General features: G+C 45.0%; 1 protein-coding gene across 4 annotated transcripts in view; it reads left to right on the forward strand.

Moving 5' to 3' along the window:
- LOC106508356 (uncharacterized) overlaps positions 1-25,042 on the forward strand; it is a 232,700-nt gene that overhangs the window by 155,125 nt on the left and 52,533 nt on the right. For 3 of the 4 annotated variants that reach the window (XM_084973746.1, XM_084973747.1, XM_084973748.1), the window contains 2 exons: positions 14,461-14,631; positions 16,476-16,574. In XM_084973746.1, the coding sequence (XP_084829872.1) occupies positions 14,461-14,631; positions 16,476-16,529 (225 nt within the window). In that variant the 3' untranslated portion in view covers positions 16,530-16,574. Of the gene's footprint in view, positions 1-14,460; positions 14,632-16,475; positions 16,575-25,042 lie in introns of those variants that run through there. The other variant, XR_002346918.2, reaches the window with a different exon arrangement.

Genomic DNA, 25,042 nt, shown 5'->3' on the forward strand with positions numbered 1-25,042 from the left:
GTTTTCTAGTCTCCCAGGCAGTCTCTGCCCCGTCAAATGGTTTCTAGACCTCCCAAGCAGTTTCCGCTCTGCCCCACCCCATTCTCAGGGTCTAACCTCTGGAGCCGAGATCTCGGTGCCCAGCCCCCATCCAGGCGTCCCCCGTCCCTTTCCTGGGGACTAACCTCTGGAGCCGAGGATTCAGTGCCCAGCCCCCACCCAGGTGTCCCCTGGCCCTTTCTCGGGGACTAACCTTCGGAGGTGAGGGTTCGGTGCCCAGCCCCCCCAGGCGTCTCAATTTTTGGTGACTGTGCCCGTAGTTCAGACGGTCCGTTCGGTTCTTGATCGGCTTTTCCGTACTCCAACTTACTGCTACACTCTTCTCTGCATCTGGAGATTCCTCCGGTTCGTTTGATCTTTCGCCCGGTAGGTGACTTTCCAGGGTGCGGGATCCCTTTCTCCTCCGCAGTTCCCTTTCGGGAGCGCCCGTCCCGCTCGGATTCACCTTCTCTCACTCTCCTCTTTTCTCCCGTTCTGCCCAGTAATGTCACGAATTTCTTGCCGTTATTGGAGTTTAGGTTCCTTTGCCAGCGATTGGTTGCTGTTCTGTGCGAGTCATTTATTCTGTAGATGTGCTTTTTTTGTTGTGTTTGTGGGAGAGGGCAGGCGTGTCCCCCACTCCTTCACCATCTTGTCCTCTCTCCCCTTGATCCTTTAAATTCCTTCATTTAACCGGGATCAGGTAGCCTAATTTTTTGATCAGTTTCCGCAGTTTTGGATAACTTGCCTTTTCCAGACCAATTTCAGTCTAAGAATTTTGTGTCCTGTTTTGTAGACTATTAAAAAGAGTTGCATGCCTTTGGACAGTTGTGAATGAGCAGTTTTCTCCTAGGATTAATATATTTACCAACTCATACCCGTTGGACCATCACTTACCTGCTACGTACCAGAGCGATCCAGCTATTTTGATGTTTTTCTTATTGGTAAAGTTTGGTCTTGTGGGTTCCTGGATCCAGTTCTCAGATGCCAGCAGAAGATAGCATCAGAGTCCACAGGTAAAGGGCTCAGTCCGACAAGACCGTGCTACACTGCAGAGGCCAAGTCTTGGTTGTTGCCTGTGATTCTGACCCATTTGCTACATACTGGAGATTTCATTGGTCCCTCCAGCTCGGGATGCCAATGGCAAGTCCAGGGTTTTACCCTTCACTCTTACAGCCTGGCTATAAATCAGAGGTTCCCATGCCACCTTCTTCGAGTCCAGTGAATTTGCCAGCTTACAGAAGTCCGAGAAACATTTGACTTACTAGATTACCATTTTATGACAAAGGACGTTAAAGAATACAGATCAACAGCCAGATGAAGAGATCCACAGGGCAAGGTCCCAAACAAAGGAGCTTCTGTTCTCACGGAGCTTGGGACCTGGAATCGTGGCCCGTGGAAGTGTTCTGGTTGCCCAGCCTGGAATCTCTCCAGACCCTCTTTGCGTTTTTAAAGGAGCTTCATTGCATAAGCAGGATTGAGGAACTCAGTGGCTGTCGGTGTTTGATTCACTCTCGGTTGTGGTGGAAAGGGCTTCTTATGAATAATGTCTCACCTTGATGGCTCGGAAGCAGGCTTTTAGAAACTGAGGACAAGAGACCAAATGTTATAACAAAAGAAGCTCCTATTGCTGTTATTGCTCAGGAAATTCCGAGGGACTTGGGAGCGGTGAGCCCCAAACAGTGAAGGAAGAGCAAATATATATTAGAAGTAAATTCTGGCCACATCCGAATGACCAAATACACGTAGTTCTTATAAGTCACAATATTGCAGTTGGCCATAGGGTTTTTGTTTGTTTCTCTGTTCTGAGAGAGCCAAATATTCAATTATACAGATTTTCACTTTAGAGTCTTCCTGTGTCTAAGAACAAAAACAAAACCAAAAAACCGAGATGCTGGCTGAACATTTCAGTCAAGAATCTAAATAAATACTGCAAAATAATTCCTGGTGTTTGAATTTGTCTGTTTTAACCTGGATTTAGATGTCACTAACTGTAGGCTTCCTGTTAATTAACTTCAATCCAATGGAGACTATGATTTTAGCAAGAAATGTCAGAAAGAATAAGATAAAAATATGTCAACTCTCACTATTTATGTTGCAGCCTTTAACTCCTAAATAATAGTTAAAAGGCTTGCTAAATTTATTCACGCAAAAGAATTACTTCCCGAATCCGATTCATTATCATGTAGCCATGTTAACTCGCGGTAGATTCATTTCCTTTATTTGCTTTCTCTGAAGGCATTTTTTTCACTTTACTGTTTACTGCTTGTCCAATATTTTGTTTTTTCTACTATTCTTTGTTCAAACTGCAAAAATCTGAAATAAAAATATAATATAGAAGTATAGGCATCAGCTAACATTTTCTATGGCATATGGTACTTCAGATGCCATATGTGCCAGTGTTTAGTGATTCTGGCAAAGAGGCGTAGAATGGTGAAATCCAACTGCCAGGATTGCTGAAAACAAATATGTAAATGCTCCAGGGCTTTTGTTATTCATAACATACCTCTAACACAGCACATACAATATGCTGTTCATTCTGTAACTAGTAGAACTAATAAACCGAGTTTTCCTCTCTTGGTTTTAAGGCTTCTCCAAGTCTGTGTGGTCTTCTGCTTCTAACCTTGAATCTCACCACTGAACTCTGCATTTCGTGAGGCTCATACTGATGAAAGAGGCCTGGGGGAATACAGTCATCCTTCTTCAAGGGCATTTATTTATTTTTCAAATGAAAAGCTGAAGTCTTCTGCAGGCCTCTTCTCTGAAACAAAGACAACACACTGGGCGCGTTCTCCAGACAGCAGTCATCAGGGCAAAGCAGCTCACACGAGGAAGGGCAGATTTGGGCAGGAGAAGAGGAGAAGTACTTTACTCGGAGGCTCTTCCGCGGTCTTCTGGGCAGCCAGGTTCCTCAGGAGGAAATGTGACAGACCGTCTGCAGGTGTAAACACTCCAGACCAGAGAGGGCGTGGTCATTTCAGTAACTTTTGAGGCCAGAAATGATCACAATTTAGAGAATGAAAGTTGGCCTTGTTTGTGTTACTGCTGGTTTAGGCATAGCTGGTGGGAAGCACACCCAGTCTATTTTCTGTTTCCTAGGTAGGGAATCCACCCAAACCGGAAAGAAGAGCAGACCAGCGGCGAGGGTCCTTCGAGGTCGTTGCTCTCCATGTGTCATCAGACAGGCCCTTCAGCCGCTTTGAGCCTGTTTCCGTATGTGTGATGAGGATGTCATCTTCCCGGGGGTATTACTGGGAGGATAATGTGCTGTAGTCTTTGCGGAAGTGCTCTGATCCAGCATTATTACTATTAAAAAGAAAGCCTCTGTAGATTTGCTGGTTTCGAGACCTGAGGAGGCTTGGACTGCTTCCCACTGGGTATTTCTCCGTACACACAACCTAGAAGGAAGGTCGGGATACGCGCCAGTGAGACTGTCAGCAGTGCACACAACTGCTTCGGGGTCTGATTCTTTTAAGTTTAAATCGAGTGAAATAGACGATTTTATAGGTCAAACGTGGTCCAGTATCAGAAATTTCGCTTGGTTCCCTTTGGCTTTTTCCCTGTGACTCCCCATGATAATACACACACGCGCACCCCCCCCCCTTCAAGCAGTAACTGGTCGCTAGAAGAGCAGTCTGATTTCCAGTTCTGTCTAATAACTTCTTCTCTTTCTATCACCCCAGTTAATCACCAGTTCATTTGTAACTCAGGTGCTTCTGAAATGCGAACCTCTCGTTTTCACTAAGCCTCAGTCCAGGTCTTCATTTCTGTTTAGGTTTTTGAAATAGTCTTCTACCTAATATTCAACCTAACAACTCTGTGGTGGCAGCAATGGCAATTTGAGGGCTTTGGGGAGGGAAGTGAGAATGGAGCTGGCAGGACCAAGAAGCTGCCTCCACGTTTGGTCTGAGATCCAAGGTATAATCACGAAGAGATGTTAAGGACGTTAGCAGAAGGTCGGGAGGAGAAACTGGATGCCTCGGACCTGGACGTGCAGAGCCATTCCAGAGGAGGTCAAGGTTAAGGATCAGGGAGCTCTAGGATACGGTAGCAACTCCCAGGAGAGCAGGTGTGGGAACTGCCTGTCTTGTAGGCTCGCTCTCAGACATCGGGGCTGGAGGATAAACCTCTTCTTACCTATAGGTGAAAATTGTCTGGAAGGAGTGTTTCTCTGGGAAACTGGAGAACTTAGACTTTCTGTAGGAAGAGTCAATGGGGTTATGTTACAGGGACCCTATGGAAAAATCCCCAAATGGGCCCCCAATCCCTGGTATGCTGCCCGGTAGTGATAACTTTTCATTCCCATGGGTACAGATAATAAGACTGGTAATTCTCACTATTTCTCTTTAAAAAGGTGGCTCAAGGTTGCTGGGCTTTTTTTTGAAAAGTTTCGTCACTGAACTGAAAGTAAAATGAACCCCTTCTTGGAGTTCCCATGGTGGCACAGCGGAAACGAATCCGACTAGGAACCACAAGGTTGAGGGTTCAGTCCCTGGCCTCACTCAGTGGATCAGGGATCTGGCATTGCCGTGAGCTGTGGCGTAGGTTGCAGACGTGGCTGGGATTTGGCCTTGCTGTGGCTGTGGTGCAGGCTGGCAGCAACAGCTCTGATTTGACCCCTAGCCTGGGAACCTCCATATGCCACAGGAGTAGCCCTAAAAAGACAAAAAACAAACAAAATGAACCCTTTCTTGAAAGCTTCCTTTGTTTAGGAATTATATATGTAAACCTTGTCTTTGAATTCCAAGGGAGATAAAAGGATGTTATGATTGATTTTCACCACATCGTTCCACGTAGTTGAAATAGTTCCAAATTTCTGCCTGGAGAAAATAATAAAAAAACAGAAGGTGCAGGAACACTGTTTCTGCTTGCAGCTGTGGCAGAGTGGACAAACACGCAGAAGATCAGCACTTAGAAACAAGGGATCCTCCTCTCACTGGGCTCCAGTTACTTAAGAAATAATGCCAGGTCTGAGACCATTGACAATTAAGTTTTTTAATTTTCCGGCGGAGGTATCTAGCTTTAGAGAGACCGCATCCTCACACTTAGCAGAAGCGGCGACATGTTGTGACCCTAGGTTTATCGTAGACGAGAACTTGTTAGCTGTATCTGCTCTACCAGAGAAATCCTTCAATAAGACAGAAGCAATAGTGCTGATGAGAGCGCGGGATCGCCTGCTCCGACCCTTGGGGGGACGGCGTCACGCAGGCAGGCTCCAGGGAACAGTATCAGCCACTTCCAGGAGTGATGCTCGAGCGAATCTAGGTCGTGATGCTTCCTTTCTTTTTTGGCGGGGTGGGGGTGGGGAAGAAGTTCAAACTACCCTCGTGAACTTGGAATAAATGTGTTTCGGAAGACTCAGAACGGACAGAGAAAGTGCTTCGTCACAAAGCAGGGCTCCCAGGAGCAGCCGACATGTTAAGCAGGACAGACACATCAGCGGATCCAGCAATCGCTTCGTCAACTCAGTGCCCTAGAACCAGATTCTGGAAGAGACACTGAGGACAGACTATAAATGTGAAACCGTCTTAGCCCTCAGCGAGGTTATGCTCTAACAGATGAGAAGGAAGAGAAAAACCGAAAGACCCCGAGGGCCCCGTGGCCGTGGAATGAGGTAGGGAGTGTTGGCCAGAGGAGGCTTCGCAGAAGGAGGAGCATCTGAGCTTGATCTTGAGAGATGGAGCGGGTCTGCCCCAAAGGCAGGGAGACCTCACAGTCACAGTGAACAGCATCGAAGAGGCCCCAGAGAATCACACTGGAAAAGGCAGGACATGGAAGACTGAAATGTACGGAAAATACGTATTACAGGAAGAATAATCTACGGAGAGGAAAAAAATTAGAGATTTGGGAACTTGAAAATGCATAGTACTAATACTAATTGTATTAGTTCTATGCTGAATGAGGAAATCATTGGGTACAGTTATTGTGATCAGTCACCTAGTAGGTGCAGTGCATAAATTGGCACCAAATTGGCATAAATTGGGCACAGGTCCGAATGACAGTTGGCAGTCAGTATATCTGTAATTCTGGATTTCCACATACTCTTATCCCCCATTCCATTTGTCCCCCAACTCTGACTTCACTGGATATTTCTGTAGCTAATCTACCTGGTACTGTGGCCTGGTTAAACCGCTGGGGGCTTGAAAGCAACTGATTTTTATCACAGACTGTTGTGCCTGATGTCAGGAGTTACCGCAGAGACACTTCTTGGATGCCCTAAAACTCCTGGCCATGGCCTTCCTCCAGTCCGATCTTACCCATTCCTGAAGTGACCAAGGGAGCGAATCTCCTAGTGAGCTCTGGCCGAGGAAACAGTGGAGAAGAGAGAAATGAATGGGGTAAACCTTGTGTTCACCTGCTGGAACAATAGAACCTATTAATATTCTTGTATTCTAAAACATATTTTCTACTTGCACAACGACTGTACCTATTCTCGTGGCTCATCTAAGGCATGCAGAGGTGATTCTGAAAACTGCAGTCTAAGCAGAGACAGACGCTGTGGTTAGAAGGTTGAATCTCAGCATTATTCCCTCAACGGGATGTATTTTCTAAGTAAATAATTATTTGTCATTATAGTAATAACTCAGGTACAAATGTTGCCATTAAAGAATTAAGAAAATATCTCTATATAAAATATTTATATATTCACTTATATGCACATATGTGCACATGCACACACACGCCTGCACACGCCTGCAAACACACACACACAACATACTTTAGAAAAGAGCCAAACCCCTTTGTGACTAATTTTCCAATAGAATAAACAATCTTGAATATAATGCAAAGCTTGCCAAGTCCTGTCAGAAAGCTCTGGTGGCTCAGTGCAATTCTCGGATGGTGAAGAACCACTGAAATAACCCCTTCCCTCCGACTCCTGTGAGTCCCTGCAGGGAGCTTTCATTGCAGTTGTCACTGTGCAAAAGCAATCAATTTTAATGTATAGACACACGGGTGTGGGAGCACTCTCGAACAGGTATGCACGGAGGAGGACAGCTGAAGTCTTAGCTCTAATAACATGCATATGGATAATTGGGAGACAGGGTCTGTTAGGATTTCAGTGTCGTCTCTTTCACTCAGTCGAGTTCAGAACAATTTTTATTAGAGCTAAGGGAGATTTCTGCGTAGGTTCTATTTATGGAGTTTTAGTACACACCCCATAGGATAAAATGGTCACATTTTTCAAATGACAGGATGTGATTTATTAGGAGATGATGAAACAAATTAATGAAGTTGTAACCAGCATGTTACAAAATGAGATAGAACAGAACAGAAAACTATGAGAAAGTGTATAGAGCATATAAGTGTAAGTATTATTTTATGAAACCTTTGAGTGCGTGTGTGTGTTGGATTGTAATTTTCACTTTAAAATGTGGACTATAATCTTTAAAATGTTGAAATTTGCTCACTGTACTAGTTGACCTTGGTAGACATAACAAAATACCATCAACTGGGTGGTTTAAACCACGTGACTTCATTTTCTTACATTTCTGGTGGCTGGAAGTTGGCGATCAGGGTGCCAGATGGTTGGATTCTGGTAAGAACTCTCTCCTTGGCTTGCAGACGGCTCCTTCTTCACTTGGGGGGCAGGGAGAGTAAGCTCTCCGGGGTCTCTTTCGATAAGTGCACTAATCCCATCGGGAGGGTCCTGTCCTCATGATCTCATCTAAACCTCATTACCTCCTCAAACCTCTTCTCCAAATACCATCACATTGGGGGTTGTGGCTTCAACATAAATACTGGAAGGACATAACTCAGTTCATAGCACTTCACAGAGAGTTTATGTCTTAACTTTGTGTTCAGTTGCAGTATTTTCCTACTGGAGATTTTGAGCTCCCTGAGGGCAAGTATTGGATGTATTTTATCTTTATACCGTCCACAGCCCCAGGAGTGTCATACACTTACCAGAAGGTCAAAAATAGTTATCAAACAAATGTTAAGAGCTCCAGCTTCTTATATTTAAAAGGATGATAAAGATAACAGTTTGCGTTGATATATAGTGTTTTACTACTTTGCAGAGTGCTTTCCATCTATGATCTCATTGATAATTCAGAACTTTTCTTTTGGAAGGAAGCATACAGAATGTTGCATTAATAAATTTATTTCTTTCCTTTTTTTTTTTTTTTTTTTTTTGTCTTTTTAGGGCCACTCCCACGTCATATGGAGGTTCCCAGGCTGGGGGTCGAATAGGAGCTGTAGCTGCCAGCCTAAGGAAGAGCCACAGCAATGTGGGATCTGAGCCATGTCTGGGACCTATACCACAGCTCATGGCAAGGCCGGATCCTTAACCCACCGAGCAAAGCCAGGGATCAAACCTGCATCCTCATGGATACTAGTCAGGTTCATTAACCACTGAGCCATGATGGGAACTCCCTAAATTTAATTGTTTCTTAAGGGTGCACCACATTATAGTGGTACCCAATAAGACATTATTTATGTAGACCCTACATTTGTGTTAGGGAAGGACCCAGGGGCCTGAAGCTTATAAAATTTTGGAGAATTTCATTAAGAATAAGAATACAAAATGATGAATAGAAAATTAAGTGCAGGTGAATATTTATTTGGGAGGAAAAAATAAATTGTAAAAATTTAAACAATTGACAATACCTAATTTCTGAATGTGTATTGCTAAGATATGGAAATAAAATCACCATATGTAGGTTAACCTGATATCCTGTGATTTTGCTTTGCTCCTTTATTAGAATTAGTAGGTTTTTGTAGATTCTGTGGGATTTTCTACATAGACCACTTGTCCTTTATGATAAAAGAGAGAATTTTCTTCTAATTCGTGACTTTGTTGTTGTTATGATTATTGTCGTTTTCCTTGTGTCACTGGCTAGACCTTCAGGGCAGTGTTGAATGAAAATGCTGAGAGTGCTCATCCTTGCTTTTTTCAAAAAGTGCAGGTAAAATAATCATTCACCATTGAGTATTCTCTTGGTGATAGATATTTTTTTAAAGAGTTATAGATTGAGGAAATTCCTTTCTATCTGTAGTTTATGGAGAATTCTATCAGAAATGGATATTGAATTTAATCAGCTATTCTTTTTTTTTTTGTATTTATTGAATTGATCGTTTCAGCAATTTGATTATTGTATGTCCTGGCATTTTTTTTCAAGTTTGTCTTGCTTGAGATTCATTCACTTAGATTTGTGAGTTTACTATTTTAATCAAATTTGGAAAATTTTTGTCTGTTATTTTTTCAAATATTGTATTCTGTCTCCACCCCACTCTCCTTTTGGGGTTCTAACCACTTGTAAGTTTGACTAGATTACTAATGCTATGCCCACTTATTTTTCAGTACTTTTTTCCTTCTGTCTTGTGTTTTGGAAAGTTGATATTGTTATGTCTTCAAATTCACTCATATGTTCTTCTCCGGTGTTTAATTTGCTCTTGGTCCCATTTCGTTGTCTTCCTTTTTCTTTTTCAGTTATAGTATTATAAATCTCTAGAGGTCCAGTTTTTAAAAAATAACTCACTCCTACTTATTTCCTCGTCATGGTCATATTTTCTATTACCTTCTTGAATATGTGGAATTTATTTTTTAAGTATCCTTGGGTGCTAGTTTCATCATTTATGTAATTTTTCTGTGTGTTTGTATATTTTGATTTTTATTCTGGTTATGAGCCATATTTTCTTGGTTATGTGTATGTCTTGCAATTTTTGATTAGATACCTGATTGTGAATTTATGTTGTTGGTTGATGGATTACTTATTCTCTTAAGTAATCTTAGATTTTTTTTCATGTCCACAGTTAATCAGTTGTACTTTTTCAAGGTTTAATATTTGTATGTCAGCGTAGAGAACTCTTAGTCTGGGACTATTTTAGCTCCACTACTAAGGCGATGCCCTTCTGAGGATTCTGACTGGTGACCATGTATCCTGAGATCTTTCCACTCTGACTGATGGGAAGATAAACTGTTTCCAGCCTTACGTGAGTTCCAGAATTGTTTTGTCTAGGTACCTAGACAAATAGATTTTAGGTATTTTCCCCATGACCGTGTGTAGTTCTTTCTTAGACATGTGCAGACCAGCACTCCCCTAAAGACTCAGTGGGATCCGTCTGCAGAGCCACGGAGCTCTTTCCATATGGAGCTCCTTCTTTTTCATGACCTTGCCCTGAATATTATAGCTGCCTTGAATGCGATCTCTTTTCTTCTAAACTAGGCAGTACTGATGATTTTGGTTGAATTCTTCCTTTCTGTTCTGTGGACTGGAAACTGTCTCCAAGCAGTAAGCTCATGTAAATGCAAGACTCAATTTGTTTCTGATCCTCGAGGGATCAGAGTCCTGTGCCGCTTCTTAGTCCACGTCTGAAAATTGTTTCTTCACAACAATTAGTCCATGTTGTTAAAATTGGGAGAGTAAATCTGGCCTCTTATTTTATCTGTTAAGAATTTGAAGCTTACAGTATTATATTTAATATCTGCATAGTATTCTATATTTAAATTATTTTAGATGAAATTTCTGGGTCAAAGAATGTAAAAACCAAGACTTCTTGAGTAAATCGTATGGCTCTTATCCTACTTAAAATAAGTGCCGGGATTCTTTAGGAACTTACTAAATAGCAGTCTTCAATAACCAATTTCAAAAAAACAAAAAAACCCAACCTGATATATATAATACAAAGGAATGCTGCTGTAGGCCAAAATAGAACCTTGCTGCCTAAAGAAGGTAAATCAATCATGCAAAAGCTAAATGCCTCTGCTAACTGAGCCCAGGGTCAGTAGAATTGCCTGGGAACAGATAATGCTGGACTAGGGGGAGCTTCACTGTAGGGACAGAGTCTGTCTCTAAAGAAGTCGCAGGTGGCAGGTTCCCAATAGAAGGCCACTGGCAACAGGATCCTGGGAAGCAGCAGGAAGGAGCGGAGCTAACAACGTTCCAGTTCATTCTTCCCAAATCTACCAGTCCAGTAAGTCATTCCACTTCCTGAGGCGGATAGAGTCAGGCTGTACTTGAGACGGCAGCCTTTCCCTCTCCGCGATTTGGGCAGAGGGTGTGAATGGCGTGGGAAAATGAATAGTTATTGGGCATCTATGATGTTCCTTAAACTTCATCTGGTCTCAGTTAATCTTCAGGACATTCGGTTAATTCTCAGAAAGGTTGAATAAGTTGCTCAAGATTGCACAGGTAGCAGATGGCAGAACTGGATTGAAGTACGAGTCCATCTGGTACCCAAACTGGACTCGAATGACTTGACTTTGCTGTTTTCCTTGGCAGAGGCCTTAGTGATGCCCCCGACTGCCTCCTCGTCAGCATCTCTCCTACTTCCCAGCCGTACGTAAGGCCCAATTCTCACTTTCCTTGTTCCCACACTAGTTATCAGACTGAATCTGTAAAAGCAACGTTAAATGTGGTAGTGCCTCCTCTGTCTTAGATTCCAGTAATAGCACCCTTGCTTATGTGGCGGTTTGCACAGCGCTCTATAGAGTCGCGATTGAAGGCATCTCTGACCCACCCTGATGTAGGTTTAAAGCTCAGGTTTACAGTTGTGTGGACAAGGTAACCTCCGAACTCCTCACGGTTCTCATGTTCAATTTCTGTGTTAGAATCCATTGCACAGAGTTTTGTTTTTTTTTTAATTTTTTTCTTTTGTCTTTTTAGGGCGTATGGAGGTTCCCAGGCTGGGGTCCAATCGGAGCTGCAGCTGCCAGCCTACACCACAGCCACAGCAACACAGGATCCAAGCCTCGTGTGTGACCTACACCACAGCTCAGGGCAACGCTGGTCCTTAACCCACGGAGTGAGGCCAGGGATCGAACCCGCAACCTCATGGATACTAGTTGGGTTCATTAACCACTAAGCCACTACAGGAACTCCCTCACAGAGTTGTAAAACACAAAATACTTCTTCATCTAAATGGACTTCTTCAGGTCTAAGTTGTTTAAAGCTTCGCTTTGTGTGAGGTTATCTTTCTTAATTGAATTTTGGTTCGGAGTGGCTGAATTACAAGTTGTTAAGAGGAGACATAGGACAGGTACGGGAGAAGTGAAAGGACAGCGTTTCCCGAGAGAAGGAGGAGAGACAGGGACAGTTGCTAATTGCCTTTTGGCCTTTTGGCTCCTTCCGGTTCCCCAAGGCCCAGCATCCTGTAACACACAGCCTCACCTCTTTCCTGGTCTCAGGGGGGTACAGCATCCAAGGACCGTCCTGTCTGTGCAGCCTGCGGTGCTGCTCTGCTTGGTTTTCCCTCTCTTCACACCTCCAGAAAGTGTAAGTGTAAGCATATACTTCTCGATGCACTCCAGGGTATTATATTGTTTTAATTGTATTTTAAAATATGTACCAAAAACGTTTCGCCCTTACTAAATGAGGAAAAGTGTGAATTCAGTTATTCTTTGAAGACATTAATCTATACATAGAGGGGTGACATTAATGTAAAATCTTCCCCTTGAGGTCCCCCTAGCTGGACGGTGTTGATGTGGCTGTCGCAGCATTTAAAATTGTCATTTAAGGAGTTCCTGTTGTGGCTCAGAAGTTAACGAACCTGACTAGTATCCATGAGGACACGGGTTTGATCCCTGGCCTCGCTCACTGGGTTAAGGATCCGGCATTGCCACGAGCTGTGGTGTAGGTCATAGATGCGGCTCGAATCTGGCGTTGCTGTGGTTGTGGTGTAGGCTGGAAGCTACAGCTCCTATTCGACCCTTAGCCTGAGACCCTCCATAGGCCGTGGGTGTGGTCCTAAAAAGTTTAAAAAAAAAAAGGTCAGTTAAAATGAACTCAGTCTCTTGATTTTAAACAGCCCTGTTTATAGAACTATTCAGACACCCACGGTTCAATTTTTATCACTCCTCTGCTATCCTAGTTGAAGGATAGCTGGATTTAAGAGGCCTTGTGTGTTTCTGTGGTCATGGGGAAAGAGACTGTGTTTCCCTGGGTTCTAGGCAACACCCCTCATCCACAGACACCCTTGTGGAATCGCTTGCAGGAGTCTGGTCGCTAGGTGTGGCCCTGTGCTCTCCCACTTACTGAAGCGGCTCCACCTGAACGCCTGGCATCGCTGGTCCTCAGCAGCTCCATGGTTGACGCCACCCTCATTTCTCCTCTCACCCTGGCAGGCCTTCTGGCTCTGCAATCAGTCATCGCCTCAGAATTTCTAAATGTCTCACACACTTCACAGAGAAAGACTCAGAGGGTGTTATTTTTGTGGCCCCTTTTCTTGTGCCTAAGTGTCACGTCACAGTTTCTAATCTCTGTCATATCCTGTGATGATGGGCAGCTTAGCTGATTATGTGCCGGAATTCCAAGTGGAAAAGGGGAGGAGCGCTTCCCTTCCCACTCTGTATATTTGTATGTATCAAAGGGCATTCCCCCCCAGCTCCCGAAGCAGAAGTAAGTATTTGAGCGCACACGTATTTGGGAGAGGATCTGCGGAAATGCTGGTAGGGAGTGTGGAAGGGAGACTGGGAAAGGAAGAAACCCAGGAAAGAGAGAATTAGCAAACAGCTTAAGATGTGATTTTTAGCAGTAGAACATGAGCCTCAGAGTCATGTGGTTCAAGGGAATTTGAATATTTGCAGAGTGTGTCCAGTGGTCATTATTGGAGGTTGGCCTTATGGGGCATTAATATTCAAGAACTGTGCTGCATGTGGAGGCAGAGCAAGCTTTGATGGCCAAAGAAAGCCCTCATGCAAAGAGCCAAAGGTCCAGTATTGCAGGTCAGGCTGGCATGCACACGTGGTAAAGGCTGAGGGGTATGGCTGGGGCCTCAGCGGTTCTGCTTCAGTCTGTTTCCTGACACCACTTAGATACACTCATGGCTCATGATGAATTTGTTCTATCACTGATTCTTCAGATTTGTGGCTGGTCACAGCTTCAAAAAGAGGGTTTGTGTGACAAATTACAGAACCCACTTCTATAGTTTACACCGTGGTTGTAACGGAAATTCGTTGGTGTTCCTGCTCTATCACACATGTAGGTTCTCCTCACCCATGCACGACAGCTCACTCAAGAACCCCAAACCTTCAACCATGAGGGGTCTGAGCCCCTAGCTACTATGCCTTCGTCCGATGCGGTTGCTGTAATTTTCCACTGTTTCTGTTTGTGGTTATCATCAGGCAACGGGCACTAACAGGCGCTTCAGAGAATTCCAGACATTCTTCTGTGATCTCAGCCAGTATCATGATTGATAATCGGACAGAACAGGGACTTTCCTCTGCCTGAACCAATGAGGTGGCAGCTGCAGCTTTACGTTTGTTGGAGAACTCACCGAATTTCCTAGTAGAAAGGGCCACCCCAGGGAATCAGGCATTCTAGTTCTGCAGAGTCTTAAATTGGGGAATGGGAAGCACAGAGTCCCTCAAAGGAGTCACTAGGAACAACTGCGGGTCTGAGAACTGGCCAGAATCTTAGAACTGAGTGAAGAGTCGTGACATTTCATTGTAGTCAGTGGCACCAGGCTTCTGCTCACTTGTCGTCATCTTTTGTGGTTGAACAGGCCATCCCCACATTGTCAAGCCTGCCTCTTGGAACTCCAAGGAATAACGGTGTGAGAGGGCGTTCCTGCTTCCACTTCTTGGTAGTGAATTTAGCACCATATAATGGCCGTTGTTTAAAGCAGACAGCCCATCTGGAAGGACAGCACCAGTGTGGCAGGGTGCCACCCCAGGTAGCAATTGGCTTTACCATTAAGGGGTCATTCCATGTTCTGTCTGGATGATTCTGTATAGGGTAAGGTAGGGGGTCCAGTGTTGATGTATTTCCTTCTTTCATAAAATATTAGCATCGTATTAGTATTATCTCATCTTTGTATCCAACAGCCCTGTAACTGTGTGGGTATCACATGTTTATCAGTGTAGAATTTCTCATAAGTGATTGTAGGTCACTCTGGGGAGTATTGCTGTACAGTACTTGTTGTACATGTATTGTTGTACACGTATTGTACACGTATGGTTGTACACACTTGTAGCGTGAAGGTCCTTCCTCAGGGAGGCTGAATCCCCTTTGACCAATGGCCTATGGGTCCAAGAACTGGGTGAAGAGTCATGACATTTCATTGTAGTGACTGATACCAACCTTCTGCTTACTTGCTCGTCATCTTTGGTGGTTATACAGGCAATACCCACATTGTCTGTCACGTTTGCCTCTTGGAACTCCAGGGTATAGTAGTTATTGCCACACGGTTTCTGTGCATGAGGGCCCCTCATTGCCATTCCGGCTTTGCTCGCTATGTCCATCTTGCTTCAGGAAGTTCAGTGCTACCACCTGGTCTCTCCAGTTTTGGAATTCCGTCGTCCCCATGGAAAGTAGGAAGTGAAAGAGGGTAGCCACCTGTACGCAAGGACGCGGGTGCTTCCTTATTGCATTAACAATGGGCGTTTCCTTTGTGTCTTCCTGAGGAGCAGAGCTGAGGGTCTCTGGTCATACCTAAAAGACCCACTGAAACATACCCATCTCTCTGAGCCTTTTGACTCCATCGTAAACACGTTTCGGAGGCGATTCTGTTTCATGGACGGTAGGCCCTATCATCACATTAGAGCTGTCCCCGCAGCTGTTAGGATTGGGTCAGGGTACCTTCATTTCCAGGGTCCTGAGTCCTGAGAGAGTGCAGATCAGAACTCAAGACTCAAAGCTGCTTTATGTCTGCTTTAGATTCTGGACGCCCAGATCCATTCTTGGGCACATTTTCTTGGTTGCTATGGTAATAAATTATTCAGGTGCTGTGGCTTTTTTGGTAAACAACCTCTTTCTTTCCAGCAGCGGTAGTGCTTCCCTAACTTAGACTGGACCTAGAGTTGTTCCTGATTATTGTTCTAAAATACTAGTTCGGAGAGTGTGGTCTCCAGACCAGCAACTTTAGCATCGCTTGGGAATTTGTTAGCAATGCAAACTCCCGGGTCTCATCCTAGACCTTCTGCCTTAGAAACTCTGGGGGCGAGAGCTCAAAAATCCTCAGTTTTGAAGTACTCCAGGTGATGTGGATGCAAGCTGAGTTTGAGAACCACTCATCCAGAAGACATGAGGAGAAGTGGGACATTTGAGGCGTGATCTAGAGGCGTGCAGACATCACTTTGGGAGTCGTCTGCTTTAGGTGAGGACTTTTCAGAGTCTCAGGGAAAGGCAAGACTGTGGTTCTCTGCCAAGGAGCAGAGAGTTGCTTTTGCTACAGAGTTTTAGAGGATTTAGTGACTCAAGATTCTTATCTGTATAAACCTAGCTTTTCTTGTTCAGGATTTTAGGTCCTCTTCTTCCCCGTTGGGGCCATGAATTTAGCAAAAGGCCTTGCCAGGGGATCGTAAATTCAACTTTTATTTGCAATGGTTACTTTCCTAGTGAGATCCATAGCCTGATTTTAGCATGGTCTGTCTTCTGACTGCTGAAGAGAAGGGTCTCTGTAAATACTGCTGTAACTCACCAGTGGCTTTTACACTGTTTTGAGTCAATGGCGCCATGCTATGACTTTTGATTTTCTTCCTTCACTTCGATGGCATAACAACCCTAACATCTCCACAGGTCTTATCATTGCCACTGTCCCTTCGCCTCTCAAAACTCAGAGATGTTGCATAAACTGGTGATCCTCTGTCACACGAATCCCATCCCAATTTGCCAGAGGTAAGAGCCTAATTATGTTGTCACAGTACTATTGGAGTTACCACCATCTCATTGTCGTCTTAGTGAAACTCCTCAGGAAGAGTGCTCTAAGACAAAGATTCGCCTGCATGAAAACTTGACAACTCCCATGTCATCGCCCAGAATTGTGGTGCATAGCCCAGTTGTGCTGATGACTGTTCAAGTGAGTATTTCATTTTCCTACCCACTGGAGTGGGAAGCAGCAAGAGAAGAGGGGCATAGCAAGGTTTGACCAAGAAAATATGTAAAAACATTACACACATGCGCACTTTGGTTTCGTTCTAGCTCCTGCTCCTCTAACAGTGCACATCTTTTAAGGTGTAGAATGAGGATGAGGTGGTGGCAGACGTTACGGAAAGAGGAAGGTGTGTGCGTCTCTGTTCAGGGGAAGGGCTGGCGGGGCCTCTGCGATACCGGCAGTGGTTTGTGGGGTTGGGGAAGTGCCAGATGGACTTCTTTCTTCATTTAAAATACTTCTTCAACAGACGGGTTTAGACTGCAAAGATGGTATATAATAGATCACTGAGAAACTGCCAAAAGATGGAGAAAAAAATGGAATGCATAAAACTAGGAGAAACAGAGAGGTGCACATAAAGAGTGCCCAGCGGCGTTGACGAACTGGAAATGAGTTTGCGTTTTTACTGTTCTGAGACCTGGTTGCTTACACTAAACCAGGAACTTCTTCGTTTCCTTTATAGGAAAGAGGTGGAGTTTGCTTACCTGACTGCCTTTCGTGTAACCATACTTCTTAGTGGTTTGCAAAGTCTCATTTTAAAAAAGTGGGATATCACAGCATAATGTTACACATGATGTTAGAAAAGTCAGTTTGTGACTTGACTCGAAAAAAAACTTTTTCCATATTTTCTCTAAAACTTAATAATAGTATTAGCCCTTTTCCTACAACTGCACAAGTGTATGAACCTCTAATGCTTAAAATTTTGTTTCTAACACTCTTTACCACTGAGGGGAATCACAACTCACACAGTTGCTGTTTCAGTCTTAAAGCAGAAAAAAGGATTGGAAACAGCAGGTTTAAAATGTGTAGTTTTCTTGGAATTCCCTTCTGGCTCAGTGGGTTGAGAATCTGGTGGTGTCGTTGCTGCAGCATGGGTCATTGCTGCGACGTGGGCTTGATCTCTGCCTCTGGAACTTCCCCATGCCACAGGCATGGCCAAACAAAAAGCCACATAGTTTCATTAGAGAGCAAAAAATGTTTATGAATGTCATGGGCTGAAGACTAAAAGGAGAAAGAAACTAATAAAGTTCAAGTCTTGAAAATCTGAACTTCCAAACATAATATAATTAATTTAATTGACATGTGGATTGTGTGAAAGCCTGTGAATTCATAATGACATGCCAAAAAGTTGTAACTATGAAAAACTTGAAAAAAGCGTGAAAATATAGGATTTAAAAAAATTATTTCGATATGTAGAGAAAAGCTTTGTCCTTTTTATATCTGCATATGGATTTTAAAATTATAGTTAGGTTTGCCTCTTTCTGAGTAATGAGAGAAGAGTGAATACAGAAAATAGTGAGTTGAACCGATGATCAGTCCTGGTGGTTCCTCAGGTACTGATGACTAACCAGTAGTCACACCCACAGTAACCAAGGGGAGTAAGGCTTCGCCTGCGCACGGGGATGGCAGATAAGCCAGATGTTCCACCAAGGAGCTGTGCCTTCTTCAGCTGAGCGGCGAAACTCTTAGATGACTCTCGGGATCGTAGCGATGCAGCCGAGACAGCAGTACCCCTCCGGTTGTTGCGGGCAGGTTTCTAAGGTGACGCTTGCCCCCCGGAATTGTATCCTTGCCCGACCCTCTTCCTTGGAGTGAGGGCCTTGCCAAGTCATTCCGTCTAATAAATAGAACCCAGCAAAAGCGATGCTGTCTCTTCCTAGATTCGTTTTAAAAAGACCGACTTGGCATCACTGTCTCTTTCTGGCCTTCTTGGCTTGCTCCTCTGATGAGGCCAGCTGCCATGTCATGAGCTGCCCTGCACAGAAGCCATGTGGCAAGACGCTAAGGGTAACCTCTGGCCAACAGCCAGCGAAGAGCTGAGACCCTCAGTCCTACAGCCAGGAGAATTCCACCAACAATCCAATGAACGGGCCGAGAACTCATTCAGATAAGCCTTGTGATGGCTGTTTCCCTGGCTAATGCCTGGACTGCAGCCTTTTTTTTAAAGTTTCCCCAATACATTATTTTTTTCTACTGTACGACATGGTGACCCAGTTACACATACATGTGTACATTCTTTTTTCTCCCATGATCGTGCAGTTGCAGCCTCATAAGAGACCCTGAGCCGCAGGCGCCACCAAGCCACGCCCACATCCCGACCCTCAGCAACTGTGAGCTGACCAATAGCTGGCGGTGCTGTAACCCCGAGGTTTCAGAGTGATTCATTATGTGGCAACGGATAATTAACAGGCCTGCAATGGCAAGGTCAGAGGAATGACGTTTACATGCATTCTTGTCCCATGTCCCAGCAAGGAATCTGTGGCAGATAATCTGGAGTTTGCTAATTGGGCTAGAAACGACTCTTTTTCATTCTGTTGACTGTTCTGCTAAGAAGATATATTCTCTAAACTCACTGTAAATCTTATACAAAAAGGATGGAGTTCCCGTTGTGGCGCAGTGCTTAACAAACCCGACTGGAAAGAAAACAAGAAAATCTAATAATAGTAGATTTAATTGAGCTTTTTTGTTTTGTTTTGTTTTTTGTCTTTTCTAGGGCTGCACTCACGGCATATGGAGGTTCCCAGGCTAGGGGCTGAATTGGAGCTGTAGCTGCCAGCCTACACCACAGCTACAGCAACGCCGGATCCGAGCCGCATCTGCGATCTACACCATAGCTCACGGCAATGGTGGATCCTCAACCCCACTGATCAAGGGCAGGGACTGAACCTGCATCCTCATGGATACTAGTTGGGTTCGTTAACCACTGAACCACAAGGTAACGCCCAGAATTTTAAGTGCCTATGAACTGTTCATGACTCCTGGCCATCTTCCTCCAGTGTAAATGAGAGTGACTTCTAGAGACACTTCATGTTACCTTTCATTTCTTAGTAACCAAGATTCATAGCCAAGATTATTTCTGAATTATCTTTGAATGGTCATTATTCAAACTGGATAATATTAACTATTGGTCAAAAATCAAAGATGAGTTTTTTGGATATTGGGTATATTATTGAACCGGTTATTGCTGGGTGACTAAAGCCCAACCCTGCTGGAGGACCTTGTGGAATCAGGTAAAACAATACACTTTTTCTCTAAAATATAGGAAGCCGGAGTTCCTGTCGTGGCGCAGTGGCAACAAATCTGACCGGCATCCATGAGGATGCAGGTCGATCCCTGGCCCCACTTAGTAGGTTAAGGATCAGGCGTTGCCATGAGCTGTGGTGTAAGTGGCAGATGCAGCCTGCATCCCATGTTTCTGTGGCTGTAGTGCAGGTGAATGGCTACAGCTCCAATTCAGCCCCTAGCCTGGGAACTCCCATATGCCGTGTGTGTGGCCTGAAAATAAATAAATAAATAAAATAATATAAAATAAAATAAAATACAGGAAGCCAAGACTTTTTCCAGCGACTGTCCCCATTTGGTTGAGAGTTATCCTTGGCACTCCTTGCATTTCTGGCTGCCCAGGAACTCCAGTTCAAGTGAAAGAATTAAAAAAGAAACTCTTGAGCTAATGGTGGCCTGTAATTATTTTGTGGTCTCCCATGTTATGTTCAAATTCACTTTAACAAATAGACACTTCCCCCCTCAGAGAAGGTAGAGGTGCTTTGCCCGTAGAGATGGCAGGGGCTGTGGGATGTGGCATGGTGTCTCAGCTGGCGACAGATCCAGAGGCGCTTCTTCCAGCACATGCTGGAGGGAGACGTTTTGCTTTCTCCCCACTCCTGAGGTCTCATTCCACATGGAAGGTGTTCGGTTCGTGTGAGGGTCTTGTCCTCTGTCTGTGCCCTTCCTGTCCCCTTAGAGAGGAGAGCGTGATTTATCTGATGAGTTTGGAAGGAGAAGCTGGGCAAGTGAATTTGTTCTTCTCAGCTCTCATTTCTCTTGGGAATCTAGCTGCACAGAAAGCACACACACACACAGTTTGACTCCTCCCGGGGTAAGCTTTGCAGGGGCAGGCCTCTCTACTCAGGTGGCAGATTATTCCCTGTGGTCGAATGACTAAGGATAAGGAAAGTCCCTGGCCTGTAAGCCAGTCTTGAGTAATAAAAGCGATATTTCGATTTCCATTTGTTTTCTCTTAGTTCAGAACATGGTTACAAAAAGAAGAGTGCTATCTGTTATTCCCAGTCCAGCATTGTTCTGTCTTCAAGTCATAGAAACAGTTTGAAGTTTCCTTTCCTTTTGGTTCAGTTTGCTTAAAAACGGCAGTGTGGTGCTGACTTCTTGTTACGCGTGTACTTCCTCTTCCACAAACCTTACGTCTCCAGCTCGGTCTTTTACGAAATCGGGCATGTATTTCGCCACTTTGTTCGAACTGCAACATGCTTTTAGTCATTCTTCTATGATTTTACTTCCTCACAAAAGTTATTCATTTTAGCATCCTTAGTGGACAGTAGTTACTTCGATTTGTTCATAACGTTTGGGCTACCTGTGGTTGACTTTGCTGAGGGCTACGATGACGGGTTGCCTTTGGTTTCCTTGTTTATGATTTTTATTTTCTCCATTATGGTTGCTTTGCAGTATTCTGTCAAAGTGACCCAGTCATATATATATATATATATATATATATATATATATATTTTTTTTTTTTTTTCCCCTCACCTTATCCCCCATCATGTTCCATCACAAGTGACTGGGTATAGTTCCCTGTTCTGTTCAGCAGGACCTCACTGCTTATCCACTCCAAGAGTCTGGGATTAATAGATGCAAACCATTGCCTTTTATTTTCCGTGTATTAAAATGGACTGTTCGATGACAAGTGTGTGGATGACTCTGATAGACAGATACCGAGATCCCTTGGGTTCCCTTAAAGCAGAGATTGTGACAAGGGTGCTGCTGGCTTATTCGACTGGGGGTTGGGTTGGGGGTCTGGCTAGACTCTAGGAGGCTGGGGCAGGAAGGAGGGCAAGGCGACAGACAGTGTCGGTATTCCCGCTCTTTGCCCCTGGGTCCCGGTTCTCCTGTGAGGACCAGTGGAGAATATGCCCTCAGAACTGTTCCTCCAGAGGACGGGAGACCCAGGGGCCAGGTCCTCTGCCTAGTGGCCCTGCTCCTCAGTGGATGGTTGCCCTTGGCAGAATGAACTGCCCCCACCTTCTGGGCTGCTCTCGTGTGGGCAGAGCGAAGGAAGGTCGTGTACAGAGCAGGGACTTGAGGCGGCTGGGGATGCTTGCCGTAGGCACGGAATCTGTCCGCCGTGGCTTCGGCTGACACCAGGGTGAACTGAAGGGGTGGGGCACAGGGCTCTGCTGTGGGTGTTACCCAGGAAATATTCAACATAGTCAAAAGAGAGCAACCAATTGCTAAATTCATCCCATCAGTAAGTCCTGGAACTGTTGACCTGGTCCAGCTGAACAACTGTTTGGTTTTTCACAGATGATGTTGCTTTGAGTCCTGCCCAATTCCAGAGCAGCCAGGTGTGTGGGCGTCTTTACCTCCGTCCATCTATCCACCACTCTGTTGACCCGGCCGGTCCAGATGTCCTTTATGTTGTACTGGCTTTAAACTACTCGTGTGTAGTACTGCAGTAATAATTGTGTACTGACATTCATTCTTAATAGTGTAAATTGGTCCTTGTAAGGAAGTCTCTCCTCTTTCTCTTGTGTGTGTGTTTCTAGTACAAACCAAACATTTGTGACTTCAACATGGTGGTTATCGTGTAGTGACTTCCTTTACAAGAGTGAAGTCAGAGACTCCTAGATACAAAATCTGTATCCTCCTGAATGGTATTGAAAGGGAACGTAGACCATCCCTAGGGTGGGCACTGAGGCCAGCCAGAATCCAGGTAGGATGAGCAACTTATGCTCCAGGAAAAGAAAAATTCATCATTTATGGTCAGATTCTCTAGATTCAGTTTCTTCCTGTGTATTTGTGATGTTGCTGCCCTCCTGCCTTAAATAAAACCTTGTTGAAGCGTTTTAGTCCATTGTCTGTCATGCTCATGGATATTAAGGAAAAGATTTGGTGTTCACAATTGTCCCTTGATGCTGCGGGAAATAGCATCCATGTCTTATGTTCTGGTGATGGCTCATGAGTAAGGGACTCTCCAGTAGGAGACTCACTGGGGAGACTTTCTCTTATTTGTGTTTTCTTTCTTTCTTTCTTTCTTTCTCTTTCTTTCTTTCTTTCTTTCTCTCTTTCTCTCTTTCTCTCTTTCTCTCTCTCTCTCTCTCTCTTTTCTCTCTTTTCTCTCTTTTCTCTCCTTCCTTCCTTCCTTTTCTTTTTCCTGCAAGCAAGCAAAGTGTTTATTACGGGAAAGCAAACAGCACCCAGGACAGTTGGGAAGGAGAGTCCCCCCTCTATTGTTCTATGGAGGTTTTTATCCCTTAAAGATGGGGGTACCAACACGGGGTCCGGAGAGATGAGAGTCCCCCCTCTATTGTTCTATGGAGGTTTTTATCCCTTAAAGATGGGGGTACCAACATGGGGTCCGGAGAGATGTGGTTTTCTCCCATTGGCCTCGCCCAGTTACCAATATCAGTCCTTGTCCAATAGGCGTCTTAGGGGTGGAAATGTCCCCTAAGTCTCATGGTTTCTTTGCCCTTCTCTTCCCAAAGATTGAGGCACAGGGGCTTAGGGATTAATGTCCCTCTGGGTGCAGGTCCACTCCCTGCAGTAAACAAGGCCTGTGGAGATGCTACTCCCTGGAGCCCTTAAGCCGCACACGTTCATCATTGCACATCAAAGACGGCATCGCAGCCCCTGCTCCTCCACTGACGACCTGAGTTGTTATCCTGCCTCAGTCCTCCCCCTTGAGTTGGCGACTCTAATCCTGGGGCGGGGGGCAGTGGGCGACGACTGCTCTGACTGCTTCCTGCTGACGAGGGGCATCGTCAGGGGAAAGCAGTTAGGTCTCCACTCATGGGACGGTCGAGTGGGCTTCAGGGCATTGCACTGGGCACCCCTTCTATCACCATCTGAAGGCTGATAGCTTCTAATCGGGACGTAATGAAGCGAGAAATACAGTTAATTATACAGGGTCCGAATGAAAGGATCGTGGGCACATGAAGATTGTGGGGAGCAAGTGTTTCCACCAGGAGGAGGGGTCAGCCCGTTCCAGAGGCAGCTCCAAACGCCGGAGCTGGGTGGGACAGTTTATGAATCTGCTGCTGGAGATCTAGCCGGGCATCAGACACATTGTCTGAATAATCAGGAATATAGACACAATATTCGGATTTTATCATAGCACAGCTACCTCCTTGAGCTGCAGTGAGTATATCTAAGGCCATTCGGTTTTGTAGCACTACTTCTCTTATTTGTTGTTGTTCCATATTTAGGGTAGAAATAGCTTCTGCAGTATCATTAAGAGCTTGTGGAGTAAAATCAGTTAAGGCTTCCACCTGCAGCATTAGGTCAGTGGTTCCTAGTGAAGGCGTGAATGTCGTTGCTGAGGGCTCACACCCGTGGAACGCTGATCTGGTCCATTTAGCAGGTAAAGGGAGGGTCGGCTGGCGTTTGGCTCAGAGTTTTCATAGGGTTGCCATGAGCAAAAGCCAGTCCCAGAGCAGCGCCCTACCCATCCTGGGGCAGCCACGGCCCCAGATTAGTTCCTCACATCCAGTAAGTTCGTTCAGGGCTAGCAGTGTACTCGCCAGGATTAGATCCCCAGTCCGTTCCGGGCCACCTGGGAGTCTTGTCGGGATTGTGTGTGACCTGGATGATTTGTAAACAATGCTCTGTTGCTAAATAGCCTAAAGCTTTTAGCTCAGTCGAGGATGGGGGTCGTCCCCCAATCAGACGTAGGGTTTATTTTGCTCCCAGCAAATAGATGCGGGCTGGGTTAAATAATAAAAGGAGTGATGCGCATACATTGATCCCATATTTGATGCACTTGATTAAAATATCTAACCTGTATGATTTTTCGGATGTCTCTGCTGGCCGTGCAGTGTTTGTAGGCCGTTTCCTTGGTCCGTGTGTAACTGAAAGTTACCCGAGGTTGTTCTCCAGCGTCCGCCCGGAGCAGAATGTCGGCCACGGACGGAATACCGTAAGCAGTTCGCCAACTCTCTGGCTACCGCCTGTGCGAGTGAAGGAGGCAGCTCCAAATCCCCGAGGCAAAACAGTCCGAGTTATGTTTCCTTGCCAAAAGCACTATCCTCTGAGACCCGAGGCATGGCGGGGACTTATCCCAATTATAAGAACCCTAGAAGAACAGCGACTGTTCATCGGATGCAGCAGCCCCTGTACCAGGCGTGCAAAAGCCTGACGGGGTCGGCGCCTCATGCAAGACCTACAGCTGGTAAATGAGGCACTGGCCCCGTCACATCCGGGTGCC

The sequence above is a fragment of the Sus scrofa genome, chromosome 8, assembly GCF_054392235.1.
Source record: "Sus scrofa isolate SSC_HxYL_T2T_F1_AM1 chromosome 8, Sscrofa_HxYL_maternal_Yorkshire_Landrace_v2.0, whole genome shotgun sequence".
Lineage (NCBI taxonomy): Eukaryota > Metazoa > Chordata > Mammalia > Artiodactyla > Suidae > Sus > Sus scrofa.